This window comes from Solanum tuberosum, unplaced genomic scaffold, assembly GCF_000226075.1.
Source record: "Solanum tuberosum cultivar DM 1-3 516 R44 unplaced genomic scaffold, SolTub_3.0 scf00304, whole genome shotgun sequence".
Lineage (NCBI taxonomy): Eukaryota > Viridiplantae > Streptophyta > Magnoliopsida > Solanales > Solanaceae > Solanum > Solanum tuberosum.
Genome location: NW_006239227.1, coordinates 65,958 through 89,305, shown reverse-complemented (window position 1 = coordinate 89,305; position 23,348 = coordinate 65,958). Strand labels below are relative to the sequence as shown.

The following is a 23,348-nucleotide window of genomic DNA, read 5'->3' as shown; positions in this document are numbered from 1 at the left end:
AAATTTTGGGGGGAAAAGTAAGAGAGGTTCAAGAAGATTTTCAACAAAGAAGAAGATAAAAGGATTTTTAGAATTGAAAATAATAGGGATTAGTGCCTTTTTAAAAAAAAAAAAAAAACTAAAAACAAAAAGGACAAAAGTTGTTGACTATTGGACTTTAAATGTAAAAGTAAAAAGTTGTTCTACTTTTTATAGTTCCTAAGTAACTAAAAGGACAAAAGTTACTTAGGACAAAATTGTGTGTGAATGTTTTATATATATAAAAAATGAATTAAAACTGAAATGTGGCTATAGGGATTCAATCCCGGGTTGGCTGGGAAAATTGAACCCCCTCAGCCACTCGGCTAAGCTTCAACTTGTGTTAGTGGGTTCAAAATTTAATATATACATATAAAATTTTAAAAACTGATTAAATATACATATATATACAGTGTTATTTTTCAACGAAGTGGGTTCATATGAACCCACTTGAACCACTGTAGGTTCGCCCCTGTGTACATGATTTGCAGGGTATGCATGAGTTAGAGAACCATATTTTCTCAAAGGCATCTTCTCGGGTAACATGATTATAATTCATCTGTGAGACCCTTTCCATGGATGGGATCAAAACATATGCAACTTGAGAGGTGCATCGACTTACTGAGGTTGATTGGTGTGGTTTTAAAGTTCACACATCATATTATTAGTGGCACATCGTGAGTCCAATACACCTCATAATTATGTCGATGCACCATGGATAATATCCATGAAAAGGGTTTCACATATGAAATATAATCATGTTACTATGAAGTTGTCTTCAAGAGAATATAGTCTAAGTGATGCATACTCTACAAATAATGTCCATCCAAGTAATACCCCGTGAAATATGTGCACCAAACCGATACTGCATAACTTATTGCAATCCTAACAAAGATGCTACTGTTCGTACTTGTTTATGATATTTTGAAGCTTGTTATTGGCCTTAGCCTAGGAATTGGCTTGTGTTTTCCTTAGACTCGCATTTTGGAAGCTGATAGGCCTTAGAATTCTCCGACGTTGCTTTAGATGGCTTAACTCCCTGTAGAATAGTGTAGCATACTTGTGTCCTATAGTATGAGCCTTATCTAGGAAGTAACTCAGTTTGGATGACCTGTCATCCATAATTCCTTTTTTACTACGGACTAGATGATTCTCTGTTGTGATTTTAGGCTTCTTTCGACGATGTGAATCGGATTTTGGTTCGGCCTTGGAGTGCTATGAGCTTTCAACCTTGGGGTGGACGCCGATCCTTGGTAGACTTATGATGGTGACTTGACATGGTACTCTCCCTCAACAGTTCATATAGTCGTAGATTAAGGTATGGGTATATCACTCTTATAGTCATAACTTCAAGGTCTAAACACATGATCTACAACTGCAGTCTGAGTTTCAAGAATATTATCCTCTACTTGCTTTTCCCTTTCACTCCTTCCTAAACTCGTGTGTATTCTTGTTAGATTTCTATTCATTTGACCTCTGTAGTATTATTTCTCACTTTTCATGTTGTTTTTACTTTTGAAGCTATGTTGGCCTATGATGCCTACTTGGTACCTGTTGTTTTGATACTAATACTATACACTGCATCTATTTTTGTGATGCAATTCTGAGCACCATTCATCAACGCTAATATCGAGTTGGTTTCACGAGGATTCGGAGAGGAGGGTGAACTTATGATGTTCTAGATCATACCTGTCTCCTTATGTTTAGTTTTGGCTAATTTTTCTTGCTTTTGAGACAAAAGTATATATTTTGGTCCACTTTTAGGACTTGTACTATTTGTGTAGATGCTTTTGTACATGTGACTACTAGGTTTTGGGTCTAATTATATATATATACATTGGCTTTTGTTCTCATCTTACAGAGTTTTCTTTAGATTATATCTTGCATCCCCTGTTATTTGTTGTTTCAACCCTTTAAGCATGTTACTTGTCATTCCGAATTGTGGGTTGGCTTACCTACTAATGGGTTATAGTAGGTGTCATCATGACTCAAGTTTTCAGATCGTGATATACATACACAGTAAACATGAGCCATCACATCACAATAAGCGAGTCCGGTTCTCTTATGGAGCCCACACATACAAACTTTTAGTGTAGCAGGGTGGTACATGTTCCCATTGTACTGGTGTGGTACCCATTCCAGATGTTAGTGTATGTACATGGTACCCATTCCAACAATAGTATGTGTTGATGTTGCACCTGATACCAATCATCAACACACAACGCATTCACAATCACAATGAATCACAATCAGACGTGTACATTCATGTAACACATTTATTTTATGCGATTGATAACATCTTTTATTTCACATCATCTCTTTCTGATTTCCCTAATTTATATCATGCATGCACTATTAACAACGTGTTAAAAAGCATATATAAAATAAACTAGAAAAACACACATCTATCACCTACCTCGGATCAAGCCTTGGAAACTCTAAAGAATTTGAGCTTTTCCATTGTTATGATTTTTTGCTTGTTCTTAGTCTAAAACAACAATAAAACACGACAATCAATTAATAATGGCCTAACAATACCCGTATTATAGTAAAAACCTAAACCCCAGGCCATTCCCATGATCATCCCACTTACCAAAGGTCATTTCTATCATTAATTCAAGCTTAAATCCTTCCCCAAGTGTAACACCCTTGATTCTAAGGCTTAAGAATCAAAATACAAGTTGGGGAAGTAATTAACTTACCTTTAGTGAAGATCTTGGTGGAAAAACTGAAGAAAGCTTTCCTAAGTCACCCTTTCTTTTCCCAAGAATGAAGTTTAAGAAAATAAGAGGTTTTGAGACTTTTTCTGCATAAAACTCCCCACTAACTCCGCTATAGCGGTGTCACCATAGGGGCCAACCCTCTATAATGAGAATAAATTTATCCTAATATAGAGGCGTAGCTTGCATGAAAACAAAAAAATCCTTCCCAATGCCTCCATTTCGCAATACACCTACGAACATTTACGTTCTATAATAACACCTTCACACCAAGTTCGATAGTGGGAGTTTTTTCACTCGAATTCGATTATGAAAAACCCTATAGATTCCTTAATGTCTTAGTTACTAGGAAACATGATCCAATCTTAGACATACCACCAAACCCCTTCCACGATTTCCCTAGACCTTTCCTTGCTCATATCCCGTATAAGACTAGCCTAGACTAGAATTTTCAAGTCACTACATAAAATGTTTTCTAACCTAAATCATAAATCACCCTTTTGGACCTACTGAAGCTATGAAAACTCAAACCAGATCTTATTTACCCAAAAATATGTACTTTGGCCAAACTTTCTAAAAATCAATCTTTCAAAACTGAAAATCTTCTACGTATCAGATTGATCACTTTAGGAATTGTGTCACTCATCCCCGCAAATCATAAAATGCATAATAAAACTATGTGAAGGGTCAAAATAAGGGACAAAAATTTGAAAATACAGTCAACCATGAGGATTGTTAAAAAGTAGCGAATAAGCACAAATTGGTTCACTTGCATATTAAAATTGAAAATTGACACACTTTGATAAGAGCTATTCACATGATCAAATTTGTAATTACTTAAATTTGATTAAGCAATTTAAGTTAGATTTACTAGAAGATTTAGGTAATTATACTCCAACAAAGAATGGAAAAGTTGCTGGTTCCTATAAAAGCAATTTTTAAAAATTATGTTGTGAAGTTTAAGAACTATACATTGACTTGATTGTCCTTTCTAGAAAAAAATGGAAAAGAATGCATTGTCATTTTTCTTTTAATCTTATGATCTCTTACAAAAATGATGTTTTATTTTATTATTTTTGAATCAATTCTACTATTTTAGTATAGATTGGTGTCCAGATCATTCTTTCCCTTCCATTTTCTTGAATAAAAACACAAATTGTTTAGTTCATATCTCAATAAAGTTAAGGAACAACAACAACAAACCGACTGTAATCCCACATGGGATGGAGGGTAGTGTTTACGCAACCTTTCTTGAACCTTGTGAAGGTAGATATGTTTTTTTGATAGACCCTTGGATCAGTAACAATCATACGCAATACGGTTATTGAATCAAAGAAAACAAAATGTAATAATAGAATTAAGAAACAAGATAGTCTGTGAATGATAAAAAGAATATTTACAAGAATTAAAAACTAGAAAACGTTCAACTACCTACTAACCTTCTACCCTAATCCTCGATCTCCATATCTTTTTGTTTAGGGTCATGTCCTCGCTAAGCAACACATACAAAATTAAAATTAAAAAGTATAACCATCAAAATAAATTATTAAAAGCATTTAGACAGACATGTTTTGAATTATAGACATGTGATTTTTTACCCTCCCCGAGTTTCAATCCATTTTTAGCTTTGAATATATATGTTTTAGAATCAGATCTTTATTTTAACTTGCATTTTATTTTTTTAGTAGATTTTACTTAAGAAAATTGAAAACCACAAAAATAGTTGTGGTTTTTTCGATAATACTTTTGTTTTTGATTTGCAAGGAAAGAGAATTATTACAAAAATGGTTCGTTGAATTTTATTATAAAATTATATATATATAAATACTACCTTAAAATCATGAACTCTCAAACTTGAATGTTGAATTACTATAATACCCCCAATTAAAAATACTCAATTTATTTTATTTAATTAATTATATTATATTAAAAATAGATTCCTCTTCATATTAAAGTTTGTGATTTTTCTGATGAGTTGTGACATTTCCAAAGGGTTGTGACATTTCCGTTGAGTTGTGACTTTTCCGAAGGATTGTGATTTTTTCAAAGGGTTGTGACTTTTCCAAAGGATTGTTCCTTTTCCGATAAGTTGTGACTTTTTTAATGGGTTGTGGTTTTTCCGATGAACAATGACTTTTTCAAAGGAATGTCACTTTTCTGCTAAGGTACAATTAGCACCTATTCATACTATTATATGCTAGCTATAAATTGAGGAGTTTCCTCTCAATTTTAAACTACAATTTTTTTTTTAGATTTTCTTCTCTTCTTTTTAAAATATCTCAAGTGTTATTTGATCAAGAGTATTAAATTCGAAATTTAACTAAATTCGAGCTACCACATAAGAAAGCGTTGGTGAGCAAATTGTAGCAAATCATTCATCAACTCACACTCATATTTTCCTCTTAGAATTTTCACCACATACATACTTCTATTATTTGTAGCATTTTAGAACATTAATACCCTTTTAATTAACCTACATAATTTATTTATTAAAAAAACTAAGTTTCTACGAATAGTCACAACAATTTAGTTTAAACCTTCATGTTTTTTCAGTCATAAATCACAACCATTCACTCCTTATAAATTTTCGGGGATCTCTTTTCTATGACAATTTGAGATCACTTAAAATTTTCATAAATGATTCATCCCAAATCCATTGATATATTTTGCAGATGTTCTTAGCATTGAAATTTAGGTACTGACTTACTATTAAAGCAGAAAATAAGAGAATAGAGAAATTTGCAATTAGTTACGAGCTTTGCTTCACACAAAAAACTTCTATATATAGTGCGCATGAAATTTTATTTCTTTTTCCTGCTTAGTTTCTTTAATTAATTTCTTTTATGTTTTCATGCGAGAGAATTTAATAATTAGTATTCACATAATGATTGAATAGTAACAAATACACATATTGTGGATTATTTTTTCTAATAAAATTAATAGATCAAGTTGTGAGAGAGAAAATAATAAAAAATAAATACGAAAAAGTTACATGATTGGGGTAAGATATTTCTTCTTTATTTTTCTATTTTTTATTCTTTTACCCTCAAACAAAGTACTTTCTTCCTAATTTTTCTAAAACATCGGGTATCAACGTAGTCCATTGAATTATTAGTTATGATATTAAGTCCACTATTTCAAAAATAGATTTTCACTTTTACTTATACTATGATAATATAACCATGATAATACCAATTTTTTTAATAGATATGTAAGTAAATATGAATGGAGAAAGTAATGTGTTGGTGGGAAGAAATTCAATCAAATGGAACACTAGAGTGAATAAAACATACACATATACTTTCGTCTTCCTTCTTCACTGGCTATGAATTGTTTCATATTTTTTAAATATTTATATTGAGTACGAAATATTTTAAGCATGAATTTCCTGTTATTTTGTGTTCATTTTATTCTGAGAAATTTTTATGTCACAAGATACATTTCTTGCTAGCTATATAAAAATAGATAAGAAAATAGTGATTCATCTTAATCAAATTAAAGATTCTATAAACACTACTTAAAATTTTATTTATCTATTAATTTTTATTATTGAAATTTTTTAATAATTATTCATTTGTGTGCGAATGTGAATCCTAGTTTTACGACTGAGCTGTTAACTAAAAAAAATCAGTTAATCACTTCATATGACCTATGAAAAATTAATTTGTTTTTTCTTAATTGAAATTTTGTCGGGCCTTTTATTAATAACTCCAATGGAAAAACAAATATAAACATCATTTGGGCCTAAAGCCCAAATCAAAGCAACATTACATGGATATAGGAGACCAGCCCACCCGGTACGCTTCCTCTCCTTTAAATATCTCCCTTAAGATTAGGGTTTTTATTTCCGCCCCACACTCTACATTTTCCCCAGCCCTCCACACCTGCACAATGTTTGCACTGTGGTTTAACAAGAAACTCAGCCTCCTCTTTTTATATATGACCACTGTTTATAAGTTGATCTTCCTGCTTCCTTGGTCATCAGGTAACAATATAAAGTACTCTTTTCTCTGTGTTTTTTTTGTTGTTTCGTGCAATTGAATTTTTTGCCCTTAGTTGTGATCTCCCGTACAATGGCTTGTGCTCTTGATGTTTTGCAAACGGAAACCATCTACGGGATGAAAAAGTATTCTGTTAATTGTTTCATTTATGAAAAGTTTTGGCATTCTTAATTATTATTATTTTTTAATACAAATTAAGAGGTGTTTGTTGTGTTGATATGTTTATTACCAATGGGTGTTAAAGATGGATTTTGAAATTGTTTTTAAAGTTTGAGATGGAAAAATATTGCCCCTGAGTTCACTTTCATACATTGAGCTTTATCATGTGTAGTGATTATTTATGGAGGTAAAATTTTGAAATAAAGTTAATTAAGTTGTTGCGTTTAAATTTGATGTGTTTTTTGTTTTAATCCATAATTAGGTTGGCTTCTCTGTTTGCAATGATCTGAAAAAAAAAGAAGAGCTAGATCTTGATTTGTTTAAACTAATTCATCATTTGAGAAATAAGTCTTCAATAAAACTTAATTTATTTCACAAATTAGAGATCCTTGGTCGTAAATCATGTGTTCCTATTGAAATTTCCTCAAATATATACTAGTTCACTCCAGTTGGGTTCAAGGGAGTAATTTCGAAGCACAAATAGTATTTTTGAGGACTAGACCAATATTTTAGGCCCTATTTATAAATGCGAGAAGAGTTACATATGATACGATTCCCCTATTTTTGATGACGTAAAACTGTGTGAATGCTTGGAAAATGTAAAAGATATGAGTCAATCCTATGTCTAGCGCAAAATAGATTCCCTTTTGATTAATGTTTTTATTATTTTTTGTTTAAATAGATGGAAAATGTGAAATATATTGTCTCTCATGTCTAGTTGTTTGAAGAATTTTCATTTGTTTTATTTAGCATGACTCATGCCCTAGGGAGAACATATCCCCCACTTAAAGAAAATTAAATTAAAATTCTTAGTTTTTGTTAGATGGATATATGTTTGATGTAGGTAGAAATAGTTGGATTGGATTAAGACCTCTCTTTTCTTCTCATCAGAAGAAAATGGGATCTCCTAAATTTCTACGCTATAGATCAGGAACCCAAAAAACGTTATAAAAAACACAAACACAAAAAATAAAAATAAAGAAACGACTGAGTCAAGATAGAATTGTCATACAAAAAAAAAATTCAAGATGCACATCTACTTAAAGAAGGGAGATCCCTAAAATTACTCCTTTTTATTTTATTTCTATTGCTTTCATAGGTTATTTAGATGGATAAGGATCTAGATAACATATATTGGTTCAATCATTTATTCAAAAAAATCATACCATAATGGTAATACAATTGATCAATTCATTATAACATAAACGAAACTTTTTGGAATAGTTCTAATTATCATCAATTATTCTTTAGTTATTTTGATACTTTTTGTTGAGTCGTACGTCAAAATTTAATAATATTACTAGCATTCTTATTTGTTTCATAAATATTATCAAATACTAATTCAGTTACTTTTTAAATAAATATTTGTGATATTTTTATACTTATATTAGCTGAAGTGGGTTCTTGTACTACTTTTTTATGAAAATAACTAATGACTACTTAATAATATACGGACTATCTCAACTATTTACCTTTATATTCATGTATTAAATTATGAAGATAGTTTAATAAATTTTATAATTTTGTTAAGACAAGATTGGGAGATCACTCAAGAACAAATCTAAGGTATTGTAAGTTTTGTTTTATCTCCTTAATATCTATAATTGAAATAGAAAATATTAATATGTTATTCAAATCTATAAAAATATTTTAAAACTCTATAAAAAGTATTGTAATTCACAATAATTAACAATTCAAAACACTTAGAAAGTATTTGAAAAAATTATGATTAGAAAAAAATATTCCTTGAATGTCCAAATTAATAGTAACTAAGAAAAAATATTCCTTGAATGTCCAAATTATTTTACTTTTGTTAAGATAAAAATAGGAAGACATTAGAAAAAAACAATGATATAGTAGGCTTTCTTTTCTCTCCTTAATTTTCATTATTACAGTAGAAAGAATCAATGTGTGTTGTTCCAATCTGACATCATCATGATTACTCCATAGAAAGTGATATTTAATATTACCCTGTGGATGGAAGTAAAAAACAAGTTTGATATGTAAGCATTCCAAATGGTCCCTCACTCATTTTTCTTTTTTGCTTCTTTAACAGATTAATTAGAGATCATTGACAAAATGGAACCATCTTGACTTTTATTGTTAATTGGCTTCCAAACTATGTCATCTACTTGGTAGCTTAATGTTCATATCTCCAAGATTGTTGCTGACCAGAAGCAGGCGTACCAGCAGAAGCTCTTGCTATCACGGTAGTTCCTTCAACAATACTTGATAACTTGTTAGCTCGTAGAATTTTTAATAGGATTGCAATAAGTTCATGAAGAAATCTTACAATCTAAGCAAGAACCAGGTTCTTGTTAAATTTGCAGAGATAGAAATGTAGGAAATATAGAAGGAGAATATTTTTTTAAAGAATACTCAAGTTTTATATAGGTTACTTAAGATCACTTGAGATGATTAGAATCATCAATTACAGCTCTATTTATACTAATAAAAATGTAAAACCAACGGTCTTGCACAAATAACTAGATATATGTATCATAATTTACTAGATACATGTATTACAAAATACTAAAAGACTTCTTGAAAAACTAAGAGGGAAATATTGAAAGACTAAACATTAAGGTGTGAATGCATTAATTCTAACAATGTAATGAACAATGATCCTACTAGTATACGCCCACTCAAAAGTGGAATATGACAACTCCAATGCCTTCTTGAAGATGGCAAAACTATTCTCTTGAAAGTGCTTTGGTGAAGATGCCATCAAGTTGTTTTCCTGTCTAACAATAATTGTAACTGAATTTCGTCTTTCTCTTGTGCTTTTGAATATCTCCTTCTTGATTGAGTTTGGTTTTGTAAATTCATTTTAGACTTGCAACTTCTCTTTCTTTGGGTATAGTCACACACTCCCAAGTATTATTTTTCTCAATCATCTGAATTTCTTCTTCCAAACATCATGCTTTATTGCCTCCTCATAATTTTATTTCTCAACACCGACAAAGTTGCATCTTTGATAAATGTCACTCAACATTTTTGTTCGTTTTGGAGGCGGTTCTTCATTTTCTGAATATTAGATTTCTCCCAAGGGGACATCTTCCTCTTCCTCATCCACTTCTTGATTTGACACATCTAAAAATATGATAAAAATATTCTCCACCTTTTAATCTTTCGAATTCCATGCTGTTTTTTCATCAAAAATGACATCTCTACTAACAACAAGTTTGTTAGTTTTGACATCGAGAAGCCTATAGCCTTTTGTCACATCACTATAACCAAGAAATATACATTTTTGACTTTTTTCATCCAATTTTGTTCTTTTCTGAGCATAATAAATACACCCCAAAATTTTAAAATGTCTTACAAAAGGTTTTATTCCACTCCAAGCTTCATTTGTTGTCTTGTCCTTCAATGCCTTTGTTGGACACTTATTGAGGATGTACACCGTTGTATGTACTGCTTCTGCCCAAAAATATTTTGGCATCCCTTTCTCATTCATCATTGTTCTCGTCATTTCAACAATTGTTCTATTTCTTCTTTCAGATACACCGTTTTGTTGAGGAGTGTACCATGCTGAAGTTGCTTCTGAATGCCTTCATTATTGCAATTTTCTTCAAATTCTCGACTTATGTATTCACCTCCTCTATCACTGCGAATGGTTTTGATGCTGTAACCTTTTTCCTTCTCAATAATGGATTTAAATTTCTTGAATGTAGCAAATACTTCTGACTTTTCTTTCGAGAAATAAAATCAAGTCACTCTTGAAAAGTCATCAATAAAGATTAGAAATTACCTTTGACTTCCAAGAGATGGAGTCTTCATTGGTCCGCAAATGTCGGTATGGATTAGTTCCAAAAGTACACTTGCTCTCCAAGACATCCCTTTTGGAAAAGACTTTCTATGTTGCTTTCCCATTATACAACTTTCACATGGATCCACCTCAGTATGTATCTGAGGAAGCCCTTGCACCATGTCTTTTTGCTTGAGAAGCTTCAAACCATGAAAATTCAAATGAAAATATCTTTTGTGTCAAGGCCATGAATCGTCTACAACTTCATTTTTGAATGCATTATAATGAAATTGTAAAGGAAAGTTTCTTTTTATCATCTTTACTTCAACAATGACTTGTTTTGGCATAATTTATCATAAATCTTACAATAATTATTTCTAAACACAGGAGAATAACTATTTTTCATGAGTTGACCAACACTAAACAAAATTTCTTGCAAGTCAGGAACGTAAAGAACATCATGAATTTGCTTACCACTCCCTTTTATGTTGATTGAAATGATATCTTTACCTTTTGCATTAAATAAGGCTCCATTCCCCATTCTCACTTAAGTAGTGATGCTACTATTAATTGAAAGAAAAGTCATTTCATCTCCAGTCATGTGATTGCTACAACAGCTATCAACATATCATTCATTGCTCTTTGCTGAAGCATCATATTGAGAAGCAAATAAAAGGTTTTCTTCATTTTCTTCGTCATGTTCTTCACAAAAATTTGCTTGCTCCCGTTGCTTGTGCTAGCAATCCTTCTCAATGTGGCCAAACTTTTTACAAAAGTTACATTGAGGCTTGCCTTTGTGCTAACATTTTTCTGCATTGTAATTAGTCTTTTTGCAAATTTTACAAAAAAGACTAGAACTTTTCTCACCTTTTTCTTCAACCTTCTTAGAAGAACCTGAATCATCCTTCTTCTTTGGATTATAATTATTCTTTTGTTGATTTTTTTGAGAATTTTTAAGAATTCTCATTAGTTCTGGACTAGAAAACTGTCTCTTTGGGTTGACGAAATGATCCAACTAGCTCTTTGATGGAGAGCTTAGAAAGATCTTTCGTCTCCTCAGTGATAGCAACAATATGCTCATATTTCTCCGTGACACTAATTAGAGTCTTTTCCACAACTTATTGGTCAGAAATTGTATCACCATGATTACTTTTTTCATTAACAATATTCATGACTCTTGTGCAATATTCATCTATTTTTTCAGATTCTATCATCTTCAAATTTTGGAACTCTCTTCTAAGAGTTTGATGATTTATAGTGCGTACCTTTTCGTCACGATACACTTCAGTTTCCAAACACTCCCAAGCTTGCTTTGGAGTCTCACAAGTAGCAATTTTTGCAAAATATGCTCTTGAGACTCCCATTTGAATTTTGCTCAAGGCTTTTGCATCTTGACGCGCGGTACTTAGCCTCAAGATTTTTCATCTCTGATGTTGTAAGTTCACCATCATTTTTTTTGGCTCGTCAAAGCCATTTGCAACAATAGTTCACAAACCTTCAGCTTTTAGATGTGTTCTCAGTCTTATTTTCCAGTATTCAAAATCATTTCCATAAATAATAGAGTAAGAATAACAGAAGAATCAACACCTTTATTTGTTTTGGATGCCATATTTTTTCTTCACCTAACCCCAGATTAAGAACAAAAACCTGCTCTTCATACCATTTTTTAGGAAATATAGAAGGAGAATATTTTCTTAGAGAATGCTCAAGTTTTATATAGGCTACTTTAGATGACTTGAGATGAATAGAGCCATCAATTATAGCTATATTTATACAAATAAAAATGTAAAACCAAAGGTCTTGCACAAATAACTAGATACATATATCATAATTTACTAGATACATGTATTACAAAATACTAAAAGACTTCTTGAAAAACTAAGAGACAATATTGAAAGACTAAACATTAAGGTGTGAATGCCTTAATTCCAACAAGAAATGCAACACAAAAAAATAGATATTTTATCATGGAAACATTCCTTGCTCAAGGGAGGAAAAACTACAACCTACACTAATAGGATTTTTCACCAAAACTTCACTATCTCCAAAAAGCAACTTTAGATTACAACTCTATAATCAAATGAACTAACTCTAGTACATCTACTCAACATTTTCTCAAACTATTCAATGATTAACTGTAATCAAACACTATACTTCCGAGAAGCCAAACCCACTTCTTGTTACAATTCTCTAAAACTATCTTTCACACTTAGAACAATTATCCCTAAACAATAATTCCAAGATGAAACAATGCAAACTATTCTTTATAAAGTAAGCCTAACTCTAGTTCTTCTTTCTTCTTCTTTCTTGATCTCTTTAGTCGTTATGCCCTTGTTGGAAAAATTTCTCGAATGTAGCTTGCAAAAGCCGATTTTTCCTTCTTGAAATTATCCTTTATAGAGGTGGATTAAACCCTAGTTGACTCCTACAAGGAAATTAATTCTTTTCCTAGAAAAGTATTCCTTTTCCGTATAGGAGTCATTTCCCTTTTTCTTTTCCTTATTTGATAGAGTTTATGTTTAAACATGTTTTCCTTCTTTTAATCTATATGTGCAGTTCCTCTTTTACCTACCTAAACTATCACTCCCTTTGTGTTAAAACGCACCTCAATGCTAAGTGAATAAACTTTACTATCACACATATCAAAAAGACAAAGACAATATTAATTAAACAAGTATTGAATTAGGTCAATTTTTAATAGCTTACATGAGATCGTAAAATAAATAGATGAAAGAAGTTGTTATGATAGTTATATTAGATATATATCCTACTGAACCTTAAACTCACAGTAAAAACAACAATGGAAAAACAAAGATCAAGAAATTCATTGATGCAGCCTAGCTATAATATCTTATGTCGAATTTAAACAAATAACACATAATCTTAAAATTAAATACAAAAGGAAAGTGCATTCCCTTTGTTGAGCATTGACTTGAAAGCTCGAGTTGACGAACTTGTCCAGGTTCCACCTTTTCTCATTGAATCGAAAACGCAAGGAAGGAAAAAGAATTTAAACTATGAACGGAAATTTTTATGACTCAACTTTTGCCCTTTTTGCGGTGTGAAAACCATATGAAAACGATGAATGGGTCAGGTTAAAACCGTATGAAATTGGATAAATTAAGAGTTAATGGTCAAAACACACCTAAATTATTTTATTTCTACGAGTTTCATATACTTCACCTATCCATTGATTAAATTTAACTACCTAACCTATATCATCCCCTTTGTATTAAAATACACCTTGATGTTGAGTTGGCCAAATATTTATTCCCCATCCACAATAGGCGCATGTAGGCCAATTCAGCATCAAGGTGTGCTTTAACACAGAGAGTGATAGGTTGGTAGTTAAATTGAACAATGAATAGATGAAGTATAAAACTCGCAGAACTGTGATAATTTAGGTGTGTTTTGACCATTAACTCTTAATTTATCCTATTTCATACCGTTTTAACCCGGCCAATTCACTGTTTTCATATGGTTTTCACACCCCAAAAATGGCAAAAGTTGGGTTGTAAAAAAATTTGTTCCTAGTTTAAATTTTATTTCCTTCCTTGCGTTTTTGATTCATGGAGAAAAGGTGGAACCTGGACAAGTCCGTCAATTTGAGCTTTCAAGTCGGCGCTCAACAAAGGTAATACACTTTCCTTTTGTATTTTATTTTAAGATTATGTTTTATTTGTTTAAATTTGACATAAGATTTTATAGCTAGGTTGCATTTATGAATTTTTTGATCTTTGGTTTTCCATTGTTGTTTTTATTGTGAGTTTAAGGTTCAGTAGGATATATATATCTAATTTAATTATCATAACAGTCTCTTTCATTTATTTATTTTCCGATCTCATGTAGGCTAATACAAATTGACCTAATTCAATACTTGTTTGAATGATATTGTCTTTGTCTTTTTGATATGTGTGAAAGTAAAGTTTATTCACTCAGCATTAAGGTGTGTTTTAACACAAAAAAGGGAGTGATAATTTAGGCAGGTAAAAGAGAACAAGAAATAGTTAGGTATGAAACTCGCAAAAAAAAGTGATAGTTTCGGTGTTTCTTTAACCAGTAGCTCTAAAATTAACCCAATAATAAAAAAGTCAAGGACCACATGAGATATCTCAATAGGAACATAAGGCGTGTGTAGCCTAGCTAAGTATCGAGGTGTGTTTTGACACAAAGAGAGTGATAGTTTAGGTAGGTAAATGGAACAATGGATAGTTGAGGTATGAAACTCGTGGAAATGTGATAATTTAGGTGTGTTTTGACCATTAACTCATATTTTTATCCTATTTATAATAATAAATACAATAGTATGAAAGGTTGAAGGACTTGTGTCTTAGGTCACAAGTTAGAAACTAGTCGAAGTGAACTAAGTCCAGTATTTAAGTGGAGAACGGTAGAGGGGTGAGCCATCATTTCCGAGTTTCAAAGGTTGTGGTTGGCCAAGAGGGTCGGCTCTAGATAGATTTCTCGGTCATTGAAAAAAAAACATCAATAGCAGCTTGGAGCCCTTCAATTGTGCCTTTTGAGATTCGGTTGCAAAGGTCAGATTTTAGAACGGAATGGCATGTATCTAAGGCACTAGACACATACTGTCAGGACCCGAGACTACCCCTGTCAGTCTTAGTCTAATGGGTGATCCTTACACACCTATAGTGGCAAGTAGTTCTAGGACTTAGGGATTGCTACTAAAGGTATAAGTCCTAGCTAACGGGTGAGCGTTCATTCTAAATCTATTCGGTGCTAAGTAAAATCCCAACGTAAAAATGTTGATAAACTACAAACATTGATAATCTAATAATACTAAATGATGTTGATAATAATTAAGACTAGCTCATGAATACTGATAATTTGATAATAACTGAGAGACACTTTTATCTAAAAGCATCTTAAATCATGAAAACTGGTAATCTGAGCCATGCAACTAAAATAATATAGTTCTGAGACATGAAAATAACTATGTTCTAAGGATTCTTGAAAATATATTTAGAAATAATGAATGATAGTGTGAAAACACATAATTAAACTATTCATGAAGAGGAATGGAAAATATCATGAAATTCATGTTTTTCTTAAAAACCTAAGCCTTGTAGAAATCATTAACCGAGAAACTGGGTTTTCTTTGGGACTCAACGGGTGAAAGAATATCCATTGATGAAATCCCACATACTTGGAAAGAAGACACTAGCTTGAGAGTTGAAGATGCAGAACCCTAGTTCTTGGTTGGGAGGAGCCTTGAATGAAAAGAATTAGATTTCTAAGTATTAGGGCGTGAATGGGGAGGTTTAGGTCAATTAATTTCCCTTAATCCCACTTAGATTAGGTTAAAACGACATAGTATAGGGATTAAAAGAGTGGGAAAAAAACCAAAATGACCCTAAGAGAAAACTGACATCGGCAGGTTTTACAAGGGCATCTATGGTACGTGGTTCTATTTACAGACCGTAGATCCCTATCTGTAGAAATCTGGCTGAAATATTTGGTCTCTAAAGTTGATCGAGAGAGCCATTTATGGTCTATGGTTCTATCTACAGACCGTAAACAGTGTTCGTAAAAATCAGAGAACAATCGAGTTTCAGGACTTCAACTCATGAGCCTATCTATCGCCTGTAAAAGGTTTTACGACTCGTAAAACTCAGGCTAAATGTCAAGCTGTTTCAGTACTTTGATTTACGGACCAATCTACTACTTGCAAATGTGTTTACGCCCCTTAGACTAGACTCGTAAAACTCAAACCTGAAATTCCAATCTATGAAGTTTGATCTACGGATCCAATCTACGGTCTGTAGTTCCTTTTACAGCCCTTAGATGGCATTCGTAAAACTTTGAATTTTCTGTGGACTTCCATTTTTACTTCTCATGTCTGATCTAAACTTAAAAACCTCTGAGATGTGGTTACACCTACATACTCGCTCGAGCACAATTTAGAGCTGAGAAATTTATCGTGACTAAAGATCCTAACTTGGCTTTGTATGCAGTGGCATGGCCACATAGAGTGAAAGTGGTCAGTTGATCACCCTTCATAAAAAAATTACACGGATTATGTAGAAAACTATATGGTGTATATACGTAAAAAAATACTTTTTATATTTTGTATATAGATCAAAACATCACGTTGATTACTCTCGACGAAATTATTGGCTTTGCCGCTGTTTGTACATTGATCTTACCTGCAAAAACAGATTGAAATGAAGTACCATTTCTATTCTCATTGAAGTATCTTCAACTGCTGATAACATCCTTTGAAGAAGCCTAAGATTAAACCTTTTCCTTTCACATTACTGTTTCGAACTGTAGCAACCACCAGAGATGAGACATAAATTCTACCCTGCTTCTGCTACATTTGAAAATGTATAGCATAGCCATCCCTCGACTGCAGTTAGTCTTTTGAATCCCTTAGTAGTTGTTTAAAAGGGCATTAGAATGCATAGAGTTCTTCTGTTGACTTGATATATGTTGCATAAGTGGCAATGAGATTTATAGAAATAGCAAGTCGAATAGTATGGACGACATGGATTAGGGTAGAGGTATAGTTAGATAGTTGAGAGTTGTCTCGCTTATTCTTCTATACTGGTAGTCGTATTATTACTATTGGAGTTTCTTGGTATTCCACTTTTGTTACTATTTAATGTTTCTTGCACTTCGATTATCGTAATATTTTGTTGTAGTTACTAATTCTTTTTTAGTATGTTCTGCCATGCCTTCTTAAGTATTTTGTCTTGGCTTCTTCATTCCTATTGTTTTCTTTTTTCAAACTGCTTTGTAATGCTTTTACTTGAGCCAAAGGTCTATCGGAAATATCCTCTCTACCTCCCCACTTGTGGGATTAAACTAGGTATGTTGTTGTTCATGTCGAATAGTAGACAACTGTACCTTAACATTACTGTTTTTGCTGTCATTTGAGGAACAACAAGAATATCCTTTTTCTGTTATCTAATCTTACTTTGATAAATCACAATAATTTAGGTACAGGTAAACGAGAATTTGGTTAAGGAAAGCCATTCTGTGGCTTCCTGAAATTTGTATGTTTTTATATCATACCGAAACCTAGGACTGTCTGTTGTATACCATTTCTGTTGTACTTATAGAACACAGAGTCAGAAATTGTTTTTAACATGAGAAACTTGGTACGACAAGTTCATTAACATGGTTTAAGCTCGTGACGTGCGCTTAGCTTACACATGCTGTGCTGTACTCTTACCACTAGACCAAATATCTACGCGAGCATAACAGTGGACACAATGATCTGTCACCAAAATTGCAATTTAGTCTTTTTATGCCTTATAGTGGCAAGCTCCACTTTATGCCTACTATACAATATACACTTTTCTCATATCTATTCTTTCTATGTACCATTCAACTATTGTCTAATTTATCCCTTTTCTTTTCAGCTATGATTGCACAAATAGCAGTAGCAACTACAGTTTGAATGCTCAGATTGGCATATTTGTCATTATTTAAGCCTCCAACTCCAAAAGATTGTGGCTCACCAGATGGTCTTCCGGTGACTTCGCCAAGGGTCCAACTCAGTGATGGGAGATATTTAGCCTACAAACAGGGTGGTGTTGCCAAGGAGAAGGCAAAGCACAACGTCATTATTGTTCATGACTTCGATAGTTCCAAAGACTTGATGTTACCAATATCCGAAGTATGAAAACTTTTATAACTCCATATTCAGCGTATTCAATTTAGTAGCTATTATGTATGTTGTGTCCAAGTTCGCTTGCACCTGCAATGCGGTTGAAACTCAGGAAAATCTTGCTGAGTCCAATCTTTAACGTTGGACTCATAATTTTTTTTCTGATTTTCAACCATATTGCAGGTACAATCGAACTTGGAGATAACATATATACATAACAGATACTAAACTGAATACGCTAAATATGGAGTTTTAAAAGTTTTCATGCTTGGGATATCGGCAATATCAAGTCTTTGGAACTATCAAAGCCATGAACAATAATGATCTTGTGCTTTGCCTTCTCCTTGGCAACGCCACCCTCTTGGTAGGCTACATATCTCCCATCACTGAGTTGGACCCTTGGCGAAGTCACCGGAGGACCACCTGGTGAGCCACAAACATTTGGAGGGGGAGGCTTAAGTAATGCCAAATAAGCCCATCCGAGCATTCCAAGATCATGATATTGAATCCAAGGGAGCTTCTCTTCTAGATACGATTGAGTTCGCGTGCAATAATTTTGTCATAGTGTCCTTGCCAAAGCTGGACCGAACCTTCGTTATCTGGAAAAAGGAATATTTATATCCGTCGGAGCAAAGTCCCAATTTCCAAACCAACTATCAAGTCCTAATGCAAACATTGCATTCAAACTCGCCTTGATGTCGTACCTTCTCCTGGACAGACATAGTTCCAGAATAATGACAATCATAATGGTAAGCAAACACTAGCTATGTTAGTGCAGCATTAGATGTCTTTGAGGGTGAAAAAATTACACTATATGTACAAGGTAAAAATAGAGGTAATATAGGTACCTAAATATTAATCCGAATTGACATGTATCTCAATAACAATGAACAAGAATTGACGAAATAATTCCACTGATTACTATGAAAATAGGAAACTTATAGTTCTCATTCACAAACCCATCTTTGTTTATGCTACTAACTCTCAGTTTGGTCCTACTTTTGGTTTATTTTGTTACGAAAAAGGGAGGAGGAAACTTAGTACCGACCATGTTCATTCTCTGTGTTGGGCGGCTTTCGCTATCGATAGAGGAAGTTGATATGCGAGATGGACAAAGTCGGTTTCATCTAATGCTTGCTCTCATCTTGCGAAGAATGTTTTTAGTCCTTTTCCCTATATATTTTTATGTATATAGTAGATATTGACACTTTTTTAATTCACAATGATAGTTATTGTGAAACCATCTTGAGGAAACTTTTCACTAGTTAAAAGGTTAGTCTAGAGCAACAGTAATGTTGTCTCTGCTTGACCTATAGGTCACGTCGAAGAAACCACTAATGATTGAACCAGAGTAAGTTGTCTACATCACGTCCGTTATAAGATGCGGCCCTTTCACGAACTTTGCTAACGTGGGATGCTTTGTGCACCTTGCTTCCCCTTTTGCATGTATTTGTGCACAAGATGGTAACTTGCAAGAAACTTAAGTGCATCAATATTTGTAATAAATACTAGATTTGCGAACTCGTGCCAGTACAGACTCAATATATGTTACTCTCTCATTCTCAACTTAGAGATACAGATGTAATTTGGAGAATCGTCCAAATTTTTGTATGGCTTTTAAATATTTTATTTTGTTAATTATTGTGATCTATAGTATTTTTTACATAATTTTCAAATAATACATATTACTCCCTATATCCTAATTTACGTGGCATAGATAGAATTTAAAGAATCAACCAATTTTTTATTATATGTTTTTCAAATATTTCAAGTTCTTAATTATTGAGATTTATAGGGCTTTTTACATCATTTTCAAATAACCTTTATTACTTCTTTTGTCTCGGTATGTGGCACCAATAGAATTTTGAGAGTCAACCAAATTTTTTATGTCTTTTAAAATTTAAATATTTCGAATTGTTAATTATCGTGATTTGTTGATTTTTTTATATGTAATTTGCAAATATCCAAAAGGAATAAAAAAAAAAGATAAACAAATTAAAACGAAAGAAATATAAAAATTACATAAATGACCTTGGCTAAAAGTAGGCATGTTGACGAAGAAGGGTCTGTTCCTAGACTTCTCTATATAGTAGTAATGAGGTGAAAATTTACTATTTATCTACTCTTTCAACCAAGGTTCTCTTTGTTTTTTTTCCAGAATGCATTGGCCGAATGAATCGAAGTTTCATGCTCAATTTTGAATTAGAAACATTAAAAATAATAAATTGACGTCGATTATAGTACATTGCAACATACAATCCAGTAATAGTTTTCTTAAAAATCTACATTACCTTATGGGAGTGTCACACTGATACTGTGACACAAGCATATGAATCATGAATTGACTAATATGAATATTCATGTTATTTATAAACTTGCAAAAATGTATGAGAAATTATAGAGTTAATTTTCTCCAATATAGAGATACTCTATATTTGAAGATTAAAATAGAGAATTTGGGGTTTTTTTTTCCGGAAAAACACTTTATTGCATTACTTTAAAATATGTTTCAGATGTCCATAAGACATCATTTCATCAGTCAACACAACATGGGAAGGCAAAATCCCAAGAAATTATATTTATACATGAAATAGAAAATTTAGCTAGATTATGAGCTAACATATTCCATGTTTGAGGAATATATATAATCTTGATTTCTTCGAAAGACTTCATCAATCGCCAGACATCATCGCAAATGGTCTCTATTTCCCAAGATGACATCAAATTCTTTTGCAACATTTGTATAACACTTTTTGAAATTGACAATATGTGAACCTTTGACCAACCTTTTAAAAGTGCTCTTTCCACAGCTTTCTCAATTGCTAGTGCTTCAGCAGTTATGACCTTCCCTACAAATTTAATAAGGGTACCAAAGACATGAAGCAAATGACCACAGCTATCCATAGTCGCCATTCCAATGCTTACCTTTTCTTTCTCCCTTTGTAGACCTGCATCTGTGAAAAAAACAACTGATCTTAGGCGTATTTATATGCCTAGAAATCTAATAATGCCCATATTTAAGCTAAAGTTTGAATTCAATGTGTGTTTGTTTATAGTCTTATCGAGTCTTTTGGTTGTATAGGAGCTAACCAACATGATTAGTTGTCTAGGTGAGCTTAAAAGGAGAAACGAGCACTATAATGGACATTGGGGAACACCAAAGATCCGAGTCGAAAAGAAGCAAGGAAGAAAAAGGATGAGAAGAATTCCAAGGCATAGCCGTATCCTCTCCGCGTCGCGGAGAGGGATTTTAATTTTGGTTCGCGAGATTCGAATTGAGGCAGAGTGGTCCGTGTCAAGACCGCGTCGCGGAGAAGAGAAGATTATTAGAGTGAAATCTGAGAAGCACTCCGTGTCGCGCCCCTGAGTGCCAAATTTGGCCATTTCGAATTTTTAGTATAAATAGTTTAATATTTTATTAAAACATTCTTTTTTCTGGGTTTTGAAGAACGACGACTTGGAGAGGTATTGCATCATTTTTTAGGGTTCTTTCCTAAACTCTTTTACTTTTGATATTTCTATGATACTTAAACATTGTTTGATCGAATCTACTGTTATGAGTAGCTAAATACCCTAGTTCTAGGGTTGTGGCTATAGGATGATTGTAATCTATTGAATTTTTTTGTGTTAATATTGATTATCGCATGAATCTTTCTTATGTTCTTGCCTGATCACCATTGAAATAAGCAAATTGTCCGAATTGAACTCGGGAGAGGAATAAGAGGATAGAACGTGGGGAATAATGAGCATGATTTTCTCTTAATAACTAGGGTTAATTTGAATCTAGGATAGGGATATACCTAGAAACCATGTTTGGTCACTATACAGGAAGAAATCGTAATGCTCGGTACTTGGTCCAACCTATCCCCGCTCAAATGATGTAGTTAGGTTGTCATTTATCGTAGGTGATTAGAAGTCGGAAGATCATAATCATACATTTAACCCTGTGATCATTGATTCGATAGTTGATTAACACCCATTTAAACAATATAGTTACATGAATCCTGATAAGAGTTGCAGCCCTGGACTTTAGCAAATCATTGTTTGAAAACCTTGAAATTGAATCAATCTTGTTACATTTTGTTTAACTCTTAGAATTATAAAATAAACCATTCTTGAAATCTTGATAACACTTGTGCTAAGCTAAAAGTTTTGGATAAATTATTTGATTCTAATCGTAAGTCCCTGTGGGTACGATACCCATCTCTTTATAGAGCCACTTTAATACTTGAACGACCACGTGCACTTGAGTGTGCGATTTGGCCACAACAAGTTTTTGGCTCCACTGCCGAGGACTTTAGAATTAGGAATTATTTGATTATTTTGACTTCTGAAGTTAAAAAGCAAATGTTGACAACTTGATCTTAGCAATTCATTGTTGCAGGTTGTACTGAAATTTCAAACTGGACGACAATCAAGGATTGGTATCACCTCTAGCTGAACTAGAAAGATTCGTTCACTACTAGAGAAGGAAAAGAAGACTCACTTACCTAGTCCCTCTTGTTGCTAGTGAACCAATATCTCTAGTAGCAAGAGTTGAGCAAGAGGAACCTGCAGTGATGGCTAAGATGAAGGTAAGAGACGTGGCAATCTCACATACCACCAATGTGACATCATTCATTCAGAAACCTGCAGCTGGTGGAAGGTTTGAACTGAAGCAGAGTATGGTGCAACTATTGCACACTAATGGGCAGTTCACTGGTCTGTCAAACGAGGATCCAACAGTCCACATCCAAAACTTTCTCGAGATCAGTGATACTTACACTCCAACTGGAGTAAACGAGGATTACGTGAGGCTCACTTTATTTCCCTTTTCTCTGCTTGGGGAAGCAAAAAGATGGTTAAACTCTGAGACTGCTAACTCTATCACCTCCTGGGATGATCTTGCGCAGAAGTTCCTTATCTGATATTTCCCATCTGGTAAAACAACTAAGTTGAGGAGTGACATCCTAAGTTTCCGACAGAAAGGAGGAGAGAACTTGTACCAAGCTTAAGACAGGTTTAAATTGATGTTGATGAGTTGTCCACATCATCATCAATCTAATGAGGTGTTGGTACATACCTTC

The 23,348-nt window shown here is 33.0% G+C and overlaps 1 protein-coding gene across 1 annotated transcript in view; it reads right to left on the bottom strand.

Moving 5' to 3' along the window:
* The window catches only part of LOC107063087 (zinc finger MYM-type protein 1-like), a 22,746-nt gene extending 1,551 nt beyond the window's left edge, over positions 1-21,195 (bottom strand). The window contains exon 1 of the mRNA XM_015314523.1: positions 21,069-21,195. Coding sequence (XP_015170009.1) covers positions 21,069-21,195 — 127 coding nt within the window. The remainder of the gene's footprint in view (positions 1-21,068) is intronic.
* Positions 21,196-23,348: the final 2,153 nt, after the last annotated feature.